General features: G+C 39.7%; 1 protein-coding gene and 1 long non-coding RNA gene across 10 annotated transcripts in view; one reads left to right on the forward strand and one right to left on the reverse strand.

The window, feature by feature from the left end:
- Window positions 1-9,768, forward strand: part of LOC127972510 (cell adhesion molecule DSCAML1) — a 135,838-nt gene extending 126,070 nt beyond the window's left edge. For 4 of the 8 annotated variants that reach the window (XM_052576053.1, XM_052576056.1, XM_052576057.1 and 1 more), the window contains exons 26-33: window positions 1,303-1,590; window positions 1,863-2,018; window positions 3,026-3,056; window positions 3,224-3,345; window positions 3,439-3,591; window positions 3,687-3,881; window positions 4,023-4,334; window positions 4,933-9,768. In XM_052576053.1, the coding sequence (XP_052432013.1) occupies window positions 1,303-1,590; window positions 1,863-2,018; window positions 3,026-3,056; window positions 3,224-3,345; window positions 3,439-3,591; window positions 3,687-3,881; window positions 4,023-4,334; window positions 4,933-5,465 (1,790 nt within the window). In that variant the 3' untranslated portion in view covers window positions 5,466-9,768. The remainder of the gene's footprint in view (window positions 1-1,302; window positions 1,591-1,862; window positions 2,019-3,025; window positions 3,057-3,223; window positions 3,346-3,438; window positions 3,592-3,686; window positions 3,882-4,022; window positions 4,335-4,932) is intronic. The other 4 variants (XM_052576054.1, XM_052576060.1, XM_052576061.1 and 1 more) reach the window with 2 other exon arrangements.
- On the reverse strand, window positions 494-11,736 carry LOC127972512 (uncharacterized). 2 transcript variants are annotated; one of them, XR_008157110.1, is made up of 4 exons: window positions 11,654-11,736; window positions 6,319-6,422; window positions 3,218-3,308; window positions 494-808 (listed from the first exon to the last, which is right to left on the reverse strand). It is a non-coding gene; the product is annotated as an uncharacterized LOC127972512 (long non-coding RNA). The 2 variants fall into 2 exon arrangements; XR_008157111.1 differs by lacking the exon at window positions 11,654-11,736 and adding an exon at window positions 10,972-11,080.
- Between the last annotated feature and the right edge of the window lie 169 nt (window positions 11,737-11,905).

An 11,905-nucleotide genomic window follows, 5' to 3' on the forward strand; every position in this document is an offset into this window, starting at 1 on the left:
TAACGTAAGTTTGTTTGTAACGTTGCTGTTTGATCATGAACAATATCTGCAAAGTTGCAGCACTGAAAGTTCAATGCAAATGGAGATATCATCTTTTAAAATTCTGGCAGTTTAATGCCTACAAAAACAGCTGGTTAGGGACTACCACAAGCTTCTTCCCGGATCCGTTACGTCACAAACTCCCCCGCCCCTGGGAGCACACAACAAAGGGGCGAGGCCATGTTGTGCTGCTTTAGTTAAGAGGAAGAGAAAACTAGGTGTGCACGTTAAAATCTGTGCATATATGAATCGCGATTCTGTCTTCTAACGATTCTAATGGATTCACAAGTTTCAAAACCCAGTGTTCTAAAGCAGCGGTTCTCAATCCTGTTCCTCACATTGCCCTGCTCTGCCTCTCTCTCTCTCTCTCAATCAGATCCTCAGATCAGCTCCAACAAACTATTCCATTTATACACTTATTTTCACAAAGCAATGAGAAGCGTTATACATGGTCGCGTGTACGTTGCTGTGCTGTATCAAAGCTTTAATCTGAATAAAACCGTATATTAAAAGCGGTTTTATCAAAAGAAGTAGCATTTATAAACAACAGCGCATCTAAAAAAGTGTGAGACAACAACAAAACAACATACCATTAACAGTCGTGCTTGCACAGGTTTGGCACAATCCTCTTCATTAATATTCACTGCATCTCAATTGTGCTCAAATAGATAAGCAATATAGAAGATGTCATTGTTTACAATACAACCGGAGCACATTCTGATCTTGAGGGGTGGGATGTACAGATGCGCTCGAGGCGGTTTATTCAAGCCTAGAAAAAAAAACAGTAAACCACCCCTTTAAAACAAATCAAGGAGAACATTGCAAGAAAAAAAAAGGCATTTATGGTTGGCCAAACTGAACCAGGATTTCCAGGGTAAGAATATTGACAATATTCCTGTTTGTTCTCATCATTGCTTGCCACGCAGGGAAAATATTTGGTTAATATCTTGACTTATACTGCTGTATGGATCTTTTTTCACCCATTAACTTTTAGTTCAAATATCATGCCCTTTATAACTTGACAAGTCGTGCGCTATATGATTAAGCAACTTACATAGTTATTTTTCATGGTTTAGACAGAATAAATTAATCGAACATCTTCAGTAGTACAGTATCCTTGCAATCTATGCCGTAGTTTACATCTTAGTATATCCGATATGTCTGCGCATCTGGGTAACAGACCAATCTGTGATGTAGGTACAAGCACTCTATACAGTACACATTAATATAGATTTGTAAAATGTTATCTTTCTTGTTTTGCAGAGCCGCAGTTCAATAAAGACCAGCCCCTCTTCACTCACATCAACTCCACCCACGCCCGCCTCAACCTCCAGGGCTGGACGAGCGGCGGCTGCCCCATCACTGCTGTCCTGCTAGAGTTCCGCCCCAAAGGCACCTGGGCTTGGCAGAGCGTGCGCACCAATGCCTCAGCTGACATATTCCTCGCCGAGTTGCGTGAGGCCACTTGGTATGAGCTAAAGATGAAGACATGCAACAGCGCCGGGTGCGGAAACCAGAGCTCCCAGTTTGCCACCCTGGATTATGACGGTAGTAAGTTTACAAGCAAGAGAGAGTTTAATTTCCCAGTAACTCTGTCACCATTAGTCAAGTCACTCAATTTTCATTCAGTAATTGTTCGGATGTACAAATATATTTCCTCCAGGGCCAGGGCATGTAATAGAGGACAAAACAAAAGGACATGAACAATTAGCAGCTAAATCAATTAATTAGGCTGTTTTTAGGCCCGAATCTTAGAGATAAGAGGCCTTGACGTGAGCTTTATCTCTATCTTTGTACTTATCTCTATTGCCTTTCCTCCACAGGCACTATTCCACCTATTAAGTCAGCACGAGGGGAAGGGGATGATGTTAAAAAGCTTTTCTCTATCGGCTGCCCTGTCATCCTCGTCACACTGGGCATGGCCCTACTTTTCATAATTCGCAAGAAACGCAAAGAAAAGAGACTCAAGAGACTTAGAGGTGAGAGGAAATAGGCAGAAAATGTATAAAATGCTGTTTGAATAGAATATTAAATATACAGTGGCGGCCAAACTTGTTAGAACACTGCATATTGAAGAGGTTTCACTGGTTTTTGTTGAATTGACCATTACAATAGCCATCAAGTGAACTATTTCCGAAACTATCTGCGATGGAAGGAATCTGCTCGAATATTGAAAATGATGGACTGGCAACTCAAAGTCCGGTCACCCTGATTTTGCCAAGACACATGTTCCTGGATCAACATATTTTGTTGATCCTGGATCAACATTACTGTCCAAAAATACAGACTTAACCCAATCCCTACCCCTTAACCTAACCTTACCCATAATTTATTCCTAAAATCAGAAATGATAGCTGATTAACAAGGGTGTAGAAGCACCTAATCCTGATAGTAAACCTGAAGCTGACATTTTCTGAAAAATGATATCTCAATTCTGATTGGTTGATTGGAATGTTGTTCCAGGATCAAAAAGGATGTTGATCCAGCAACATGTTGTACTTGGTGAAATCACGTTCACCTCAAAGTCCAGACCTCAACTCCATCCAGCAAATTTGGGGCGAGTTGGAAAATAAACTGGACAGATCTATTATACATGGCTGAAGTTGCAGAAGGCATGGGATTACATTAGTGTTAAAGTTCTCAGGAAACATATTGACATTATGCCAATGTCAGAGAGATGTGCTGCTGTAATTGCTGCAAAAATATTGCTATCAAATATTAAAGTTAAAAGTGGATAAAGAACATACGACTCACTTCAACAGATATTTGTTGTGCTCAGAGCAATCACCTTCATGTTTCGTGAACATTATGAAATGAAATCATGTTTTGGAGACAAAAAAAAAGGTCAATTTCAGATATGTCAGGTGTTATTACAAATTTTGGCCAATACTGTATAGTATCTATTTTTTCAATTTTTTGTATTTCATATTTATATTAGACATTTCCAGAATCATAAGAATAAAATTACTCTCATTTCCATCTGTAGATGCTAAGAGCTTGGCTGAGATGCTCATCAGGTAAGGATATATTTAGAAGTCTGTGTACAGATTAAACTCCAGAATTAAAACTCAAACCTTAAACTCAAAATTAATTCCTTAATTTGTGTTTAAGGAAGTGGCAGTGGCAATACATTTTTCCCCTCTGTGTTTGTGTGTGTCTGTCTGTGGTTGTTTTGTACCTGGAGCAGTAAGAACAATCGAAGTTTTGACACTCCTGTGAAAGGCCCACCTCAGGGACCCCGACTGCACATAGACATCCCCCGCGTGCAACTGCTCATCGAGGACAAAGAGGGAATCAAGCAGATAGGTCAGTGTTTTTCATATGTGTTTGCATATATGCAAATCATATGTTATTGCAATATATATAGGCATGTGTGTATTTCTCTTTTGTGTGTGATAGGTGAAGACAAGGCCACCATCCCTGTGACAGACACTGAGTTCAGCCAATCAGTGAACCCTCAAAGCTTCTGTACGGGTGTGTCTGTGCACCACCCCGCCCTCATCCAAAACACAGGACCTTTGATTGACATGTCAGACATCAGGCCGGGCACCAGTATGTCACACCTACTCACCCACTCATTCCATAACAGATGGAAGATGGTATAATTAGTGAGTGTTTCATACTCTCTCTGATATTACTTTTCTCAGATCCAGTATCGAGGAAGAGCGTGAAGTCTGCGCACAGCACGAGAAACCGCTATTCCAGCCAGTGGACTCTGACTAAATGCCAGGCGTCCACACCTGCTCGCACTCTCACCTCAGATTGGCGGACAGTGGGCTCCCAGCATGGCATCACGGTCACAGAGAGTGACAGCTACAGTGCCAGCCTGTCTCAGGACACAGGTCCACACACTTCCATTTCAGATTTTAAGAATATTTATGGTTCCATTATCTAGAATTGGTATTATTCCAGTCAAAACTTTCAACAGAAAGGGTCATCATATGATGAGTGTTAACACTCATTCTGTCCTCTCCTGTGCTCAGATAAGGGACGAAACAGTATGGTGTCCACAGAGAGTGCGTCTTCCACCTACGAGGAGCTGGCCCGAGCTTATGAACATGCTAAGCTGGAGGAGCACCTGCAGCATGCCAAGTTCGAGATCACCGAGTGTTTTATCTCTGACAGCTCCTCTGATCAGATGACCACAGGCACCAACGATAATGCAGACAGCATGACCTCTATGAGCACACCATCCGAACCAGGCATCTGTCGCTTCACTGCCTCTCCGCCCAAACCGCAGGATTACGACCGCGGCAAAAACGTTGCAGTGCCCATTCCCCACCGCGCCAACAAGAGTGAGTTGACAACACATTTTGGGGATGTTAGACATTTATTGTTGGAGCTGTAATTTCCAAACGAACAACAAAACCAGTCACAAGGGTCAGTTTTTTTTTTACTGAAAACATCTGAAAGCTGAGTAAATAAGCTTTTCATTGATGCATAAGACGATATTTGGCTGAGATACAATTATTTGAAAATCTGGAATCTGAGGGTGCAAAAATATTGAGAAAATTGCCTTTAAAGTTGTCCAAACTAAGTCCTTAGCGACACATATTACTAATCAGAATTACGTTTTAATATACTTGCGCAAGGAAATTTACAAAATATTATTATAAAACATGATCTTTACTTATCTTAATGATTAGATTATTAATTCTAATTATTATTTTTTTTTTTCAGATTTTAATAAATCCTAATAATTTTTGGCCCGTAATAATTTAATAAAAGTATTCATTTTGACCCATACAATGTATTGTTGACTATTGCTACAAATATATCCGTGTGACTTGGTTTTGTGGTCCAGGGTCACATAACAGCAATATCTATAAAATAGCCTCCAACTAAAGAAGCTGCAATTCAACTGTTTTACTGACACTTGTCTCTGTCCTACAGGTGAGTACTGTAACCTCCCCCTTTACATGAAGACCGACCCTTTCTTCCGGAAACAGGCGGAGCTGCACGACCCCTGTCCTGTGGTCCCGCCTCGCGAGGCCTCCATTCGAAGCCTTGCCGCCCGGGCCTACCACACACAGGGCCGCCACATGACATTAGACCCCTCCAAGCAGCAGGCCCTAACGCTGGGCCACGGTGGCCTGAGCAGCCTGACCAGCTCAGGGGCCTCTGGTACATCGGGCCCAGCTTCAAGCGGGGCCGCTGGGAGCTCCAGCATCAGCTCAGGCACAGCCACCCTGCCCCAGAGGACTCTAACCATGCCCAGCACCTCCTCCACCTCCTCGGCCCCAAGCGGGGCAGCTGCCGCTGGAGCAGGAGCCAGCTCGAGCTCCACGGGAGGCAGCGGCCCGACGCCTGGCAGTTCCAAGGTTGGGGGATCCAGAGACTCTCTGCTTGAGAGCAGCTCGTCCGGCCTGGGCAGACTGCAAAAGCAGAATGCTGGGGCGTACTCCAAATCCTACACTCTGGTGTAGCTCACACACATACAGTACGTTCCCATACTCCTGGAGTCTGGGCAGGGGCGGAAATGAACAATGGCGGGACAGGGGTCTCTCTTTTTTCCTCTCTGTTACCTTTTTTTTCTTTACTTTTTTTATTCTTCTGCTCAAGCTTTTTTGTCTGGCCTTCTCCAGGATTAAATATGCCAAACCCCAGGACCCTTTCTCCCAATTTTGTGTTTTTTTTTTTCTTCTCTCTCACTTTCTCACCCTCTATCCTTTCTCTTCTCTCTGTCAAAGACACCTTGGACCTTATGCACGAAATGCTTTCCATGTGCACTTGTTAATTTGATTTCTCGACTTCGGAAAATAGGAAAAAAAAGGTTTTAAGAGATATATTGTTTCACATTAACCTGTCTAGATGTTTTTAGGCTGTCAAAAAAAAGTGTCTCTTTTTATGTCGCTCATACTGCAACGCATTGCCTCGGAAAGCTTATGCATAAACAAATTCACCATGATGTACACCTTCCGCCCCTCCTGATCCTGGAAAAACAGCTCGAAGACGAAAGTCTCGACCGCCTGAATCGAGTCTGGGATTTTTTTCATGCAATTGATGACACAGTATAGAGTGTTATTGACTATTTTGTAAACAAACAAGAAAGGAAAAAAAAAACGCGAAAAAAAATGTCTGGAGCCATTTTCACTGCGGATGTATGGTTACTGTACTTTTATTTTTTTGTTCGGTTTTCTATTTTTCGAAATTTTGAACTTCAGCACTAAGGAGGGCCGGGTGGACCCACTGAGCTTTCTAAAGCTTGTGTACATGGTGTGTGTGTGCATGTGTATGTATATGTGTAAATATATATGTATACATGTGGCCAGCACACACCTTTAAAGGACCTCTCGACCAAGCCTGCGTGCTTGGTCTCTTGGCATCGGATCGGCTTGGAGACGCCAAGTGCCGCCCACTGAGCAACAAGGTCTAGAGTCCATCTGAAAAGAGGGGACAAGTTGGAGAGAGTATGTAAAAGGGTGGACACATCTCCCTTCTCTTCTCTCTCGACTCCCTTCGATATGAAAGAAAGGCTCTTGTTTTGCTGTTTGTTTGTTCGATTGTTTGTGTTTGATGCCATATACTTATCACCCCTCCTTCCCCACCCAGACCTCCCCCAAAAATGTTACCACTTTCTCTGTCTCACTGTGAACGCCTAACAGCCTCTCCTGGAGGGACCGAGCACAGGCAGAAAGGCGGGAAGAGGGCAGAGAGGTAGGGAGGAATTAGAGGCAGATGGGCCCGTGAACAGAGAGGGAGAGATATCTGCTGTCGCTGTGTAGCTTTTCTGCGTTTGTTCATCGTTTCTCTTTATTCTTTGCTTTCCTTTCCCACATGAAGACTCTAGCGGTCGTTCCTATTCGAAGGTCTTAGAGACTCTAGCTTTAGGTAGCGCAGGGGTGAATAAAGGAGGGAATGAGTGAAATGTAGGAGGGGAAGGTTTCATTCAACCCCTAAATGGATCGAAATGCCTCTCAAGCCTCCTTCGTTCACTCGGTTTCCAAAGCAAACCCCCATCACAGAGAAACTTCCAAAAATCGACAAACTCTCCCAATGATTTCAATGGAAAAAAAGAAAGTACTACATCAGGGCTCCTGCAATACAAAAGAAAAAAAAAAGAAAAGAAAATATATTGCAATGTTTGTTGTCAAAATATATACATATATATTTCTATCTAAAGATATAGTAAATATATACGTGGTGAGAGCAGAGATTTAATGCCATATCTAATTGAAAAAGAAAAATTTTATTTTAAAAAAGATTTGAAGACAATCGCTCAGTGGGAGGTGCAGCAGTAAGCGAGAGGAGGTGTCGATCAAGAAACGCTGAGATAAACGGGTAACATAACTAAGAGAGATTGAAAAAGAACGGCAGAGGGTGTGTTTCGACATGCCGTGGTTGGGAATTCTCGGGAAAGATCATTAAAGGTTCCCAAACTAACTTCCTTTCATTGTTATAATCAGCCGGGCTGCAAGGTGCAACACCCTGTATGGTATGAAGGAGATATTTATGGACATTTCCGAACACACTCTCTACAGTTGCTTGGAAACAATGGAAATTTGCCACTGCAACTCCAGCTCATAGATGGACATCTGTGAGTGCCATCTGAATCCATGCACCATCTCTACTGGCCAATGAATAGTTTAAAATACCCACAGTGCTTTGAGAGCTTTCCATCAGGTCCCTAAAGAGACAGTTCACCCAAAAACTAAAATTCGGTCATTATTTACTTACCCTCGTGTTGTTCCAAACCAGCATTATTTCTTCTGCGGAACACAGGAGTGCCTTGTCCATACAGTGAAAGTAGGGGTGTCGCAATATACTGGTATTGGCGATAAGTGAAATATTGCTATGGTATTACCAGGAATAATCCAGCACCAATAATATCAGGTTGATACTCCAACATAGTGTATTGCACCTTAACGCTGGTTGCCACCCATCATAAAATGGAAACAAGAAGATGATGCGGTGTGTAAAAGTAATAGAAAAATACAAACAGAAATGGCCGTAGAAGGTCTAAATGAACAAAATCTAGACCCCACTGACTTTCATTGTATGGAATAATTGATGAATAGTGAATAGATAGTGAATGATGACAAAATGTAAATTTTGAGTGAACTATTGCTTTAAGGTGAGATTGCTCCTGTGTTATAAAAAAATCAAGCTTTCAGCACGTCTGATAGTTCAGATCTTATTTATCAGGGGAAAGATTGCTACATTTATGTACTGCATATTTATTGGTGTGTTAGAACACAACCCCTGCAGACTTCAGCACAGGAAATAGCACGCATTTATCGTTTGTACAACAGGATTCAGTTTCATGCAGCCGCCTGAACATATCTCATGTTAGGAAGACCTGACACAACAAATCCTAAGGTACAGAGTAGGGACATGTCGTGTTCGATTTAAAACCGAGCGGATTGAACGATAATATATCTGTTTGTGGCATATGAAAAAAAAAAAATATAATAATCTGTTTGATTTACCAGGAGATGTTTTATTGGTGGCTTGATGAATTAGGATTGTGTTACAGTGTACCCAAGTTGTGTAAGATAAATCAATTTGATCACCCAGATCCAGCCCAAACTTCAGATAGAGTTGCGAAGAATGTGGACTTGTTTTAAAAACAGTGAAAGACGTACGTGTTCCTCTTATTGCTGCTCAAATGCCCACTGACTGGGTTATTAAGTCTGTCTGATGGCAGACATGCCCAGTGGATTTTGCCATGAACGTTTCATTAGAATTAGACCGATATCTATATCAGTATTCATACCTGTTCAGGTGAAACATCATGTGAAAATATCCCCTTGACCACCCCAGAAAGCCCCCACGTCCCATGTTTTCGACTTAAAATGAATTAGATTTATTTTTTCTCTGTTGAATTCTTTATGAAAATAGATGTATTCAACTTGGTTTTTGTTTGGTTTTATGATGATTTGTGTTGAAAAGAAAATGCAGTTGTGTTGCGCAATGGGGCAGGCCTGTTTAGCCAGTCGAATCAGGGACCCCCAAGCTCCAACCAATCATAGGAGAAGCTGTGTGGATACTGGGTGGAGTCAGGAACAGAACTCCATCCCCACACGCCTGTTTCCCTGCCCGAATGATCCGATTAGCCCCTTTTCCTCAACCAATAAAAATTCCTGCTATACCCAAGACTTCCCTGTCAGCATAATTTCTAATCTACAAATAAAGACTCTTGTATATATGAAACTGTTTTGTATAAATAATTACTATTTTCGACATCTCCATTAGCAACCAGAGCACAATTATAAGTCTGGTTATAACTTTAAATGTGAGGGGATTAAAAAGACAAAAATAGTATAAAATCTAACAAAAAATACTTTACACCTTGAGTTTTGAATGGGGCACATAAACCCAGACCAGATGTCTGGCGTTTGATTTATTTTCTCCTTTTTATAATTTGTCTTATGCTTTTATTCATTTATGTTGTTGGCTGTTTTGTTTGTTTTTACTTTTGTTTTGTTTTGTTTCTACCTTTTTATTTAACTTGATGAAAAATGGCATTGCATGCTCTGAATATATTGCTGGTTATTAAAAGAAAAAAGGAAAAGGAGACACATAACTAAAAGGGAAAAAAGTTTTAAAAATAAATAAATAAATAAAATGCGAAGGGGATTCCTAAACTTTTATGGAAAAGTTGCTTCAATTTGCAATTGCTTGTGTTTAAATATACAATTTTTTTTTTTTCTATGAAAACAAAACAAAAACAGAAAAAGAGTACTCCAACACCTTGTGCAATAAAGCTATCTTTCTATGAATGATGAATGGTGGATGTTCTTTGTGTGATTTTTTTATTATATATATATATATATAAAAAATAAATAGTACATTTATTTATCCCTACATTTTACATAATAAATACCGAAAACAACTGTAGCACTTGTTTTCAGTAGTGCAATTGTAATGCCAGAGATGCAAACGGGTGGTGGGGGGGGGGGGGGTACTCAATTGAAGTTACTTTATAGTAACTACTTTTGTAATATATATTACTTCATGTAAAAAAATACATATTGTTAAAAAAGAAAATAATAATAATAAATAAAGAAATAAAATAACATTGTTCCAACATTTTACAAAAATCAAGATTCAATATATTTGGTCAAATCCCTTGTTAAAAAATATGTGCCATGCTATGCAGGCTATTTAAGACAACATTGACTGATTAGACGGCAATGCTGACCTAAAATGCAAAATGTTTGCCTTCTCACTCTTCACTCTCAGACCTCAAATACATAAATGATTACCCTTTTTAGATGTAGTTTAGTAAAGAAAATGATATACAACATTAACTAGCAGTTGCCAAGTGGTCATACTTTTCCAATACAAATAAGACAAATCTACCTTCTCATAACTGAATATAAAAAGTTATGAACAGTCCACAATAGGGGTGTCGCGATATACCGGTATTGATGATTACCGTGATATTCAAGAAATGAAATATTGACATCATGTTAATTTAGGGTGTGATGATATACTGGTATTGGTGATAACCACAATATTTAAAATGCCTCCAGATCCCTCACACTCGTCTAAAGACGAGAGGAAATAGAGCATTCAAAGTGGCTGGTCATACTCTCTGGAACGACTTACTATCTCATATTAGAATGGCCTCTAAAAGATTCGTTTTTAGACCAGATTTAAACAGGTATAGTGGATACCTGTTTAAATCTGGTCTAAAAAATTATCTTTTTTACTTTGGCATTCAATCATTTTGTTATAGTCATGTGTATTTAGCATTATGCCATTAATATTTTACGTATTGTATTTGTGCTATTGACAGTGTGCAGCACTTTGGTCGGCTAATAATCTTGAACTTAAATGTTTAGCCATGCCACTGCTGATCTTTGAACTAATCAATTATGTTACAATTTAACAGCACTTATTATGAATTTCACTGACATTACAGTAGAGTCGCTTTGTGAAAAAATCTAAATGGTTAATTGTATATATAGTAAGACAGAAACTCACCTGTTCCCCACTCACGTTGGTCTGATGTAGGCTATTCCCTGAAAATGTAAACAGATGGTCTCGAGAACTAGCGTAAATTGACGAACTGCGCCATCTGCTGTTTTTGGAAACGGAAGTTTCAGTTGTATTTGTGAGAAAATCAAGCCACGTTTCATCATAAAAAGTCAAATGAGTATCACAGTTGTAACATAATATGTTTGTCAATGCCTCTGAATTTTCTCTCGAATAGAGTTTTGTATTTGCAAATTAGTTTGCGTTTGTTTTGAAAGTCGAGTTTTTCTTTGCAAAGCAGATTTATTTGCAAAAAGTCTGATGAATATTGGCACAAAATTCGCTCCATAGTTTGCATCTATGTAGAGCACTCAGTACTTTTGTTCATTAACTTTTCTTTCAACTGCAATAAAGAAAAAAAAAAAAGTTTTGTTCATTAACTTGCCTTGAACTTACTGACACCTAGCAGGAGCGTCAATAATACAATAACGAAATAGTTTGGTTATCAGTGCCAATGAAGACATAGTCATCCATCCATCCATCCATCCATTCATCTTCTAAACTGTGTGTATACGGTATTGGTGCCTTTTCCAGTTTCTATTAATATTCATGCGTAATAATGGGGGTTGTGGATATAAAATAAAAAGTCCGAACGTCAGCGATCGTGAAAAGTCTGCAAACCCTTACTTACCTGAAGGATGAAAGGATTTTACCTCCTTAGCTAAAATCACACGCAGTACAATAAATCCCAAACACTGTTCAGACCAATCTGGCTAATGCGCACGCGCATTGTAAAGTTAATAAACACGTGTTTGGCGGGACCGTCTTATTTTTTTATTTTATTATTATTATTTATATATATTTTTAAATATGTATTGCTTGCGACTACACATTCAGAACTATATAACACATTTTACTCAAATTAATAAAATTTGATTTATTG

This window comes from Carassius gibelio, chromosome B15, assembly GCF_023724105.1.
Source record: "Carassius gibelio isolate Cgi1373 ecotype wild population from Czech Republic chromosome B15, carGib1.2-hapl.c, whole genome shotgun sequence".
In the NCBI taxonomy this organism is placed as follows: domain Eukaryota; kingdom Metazoa; phylum Chordata; class Actinopteri; order Cypriniformes; family Cyprinidae; genus Carassius; species Carassius gibelio.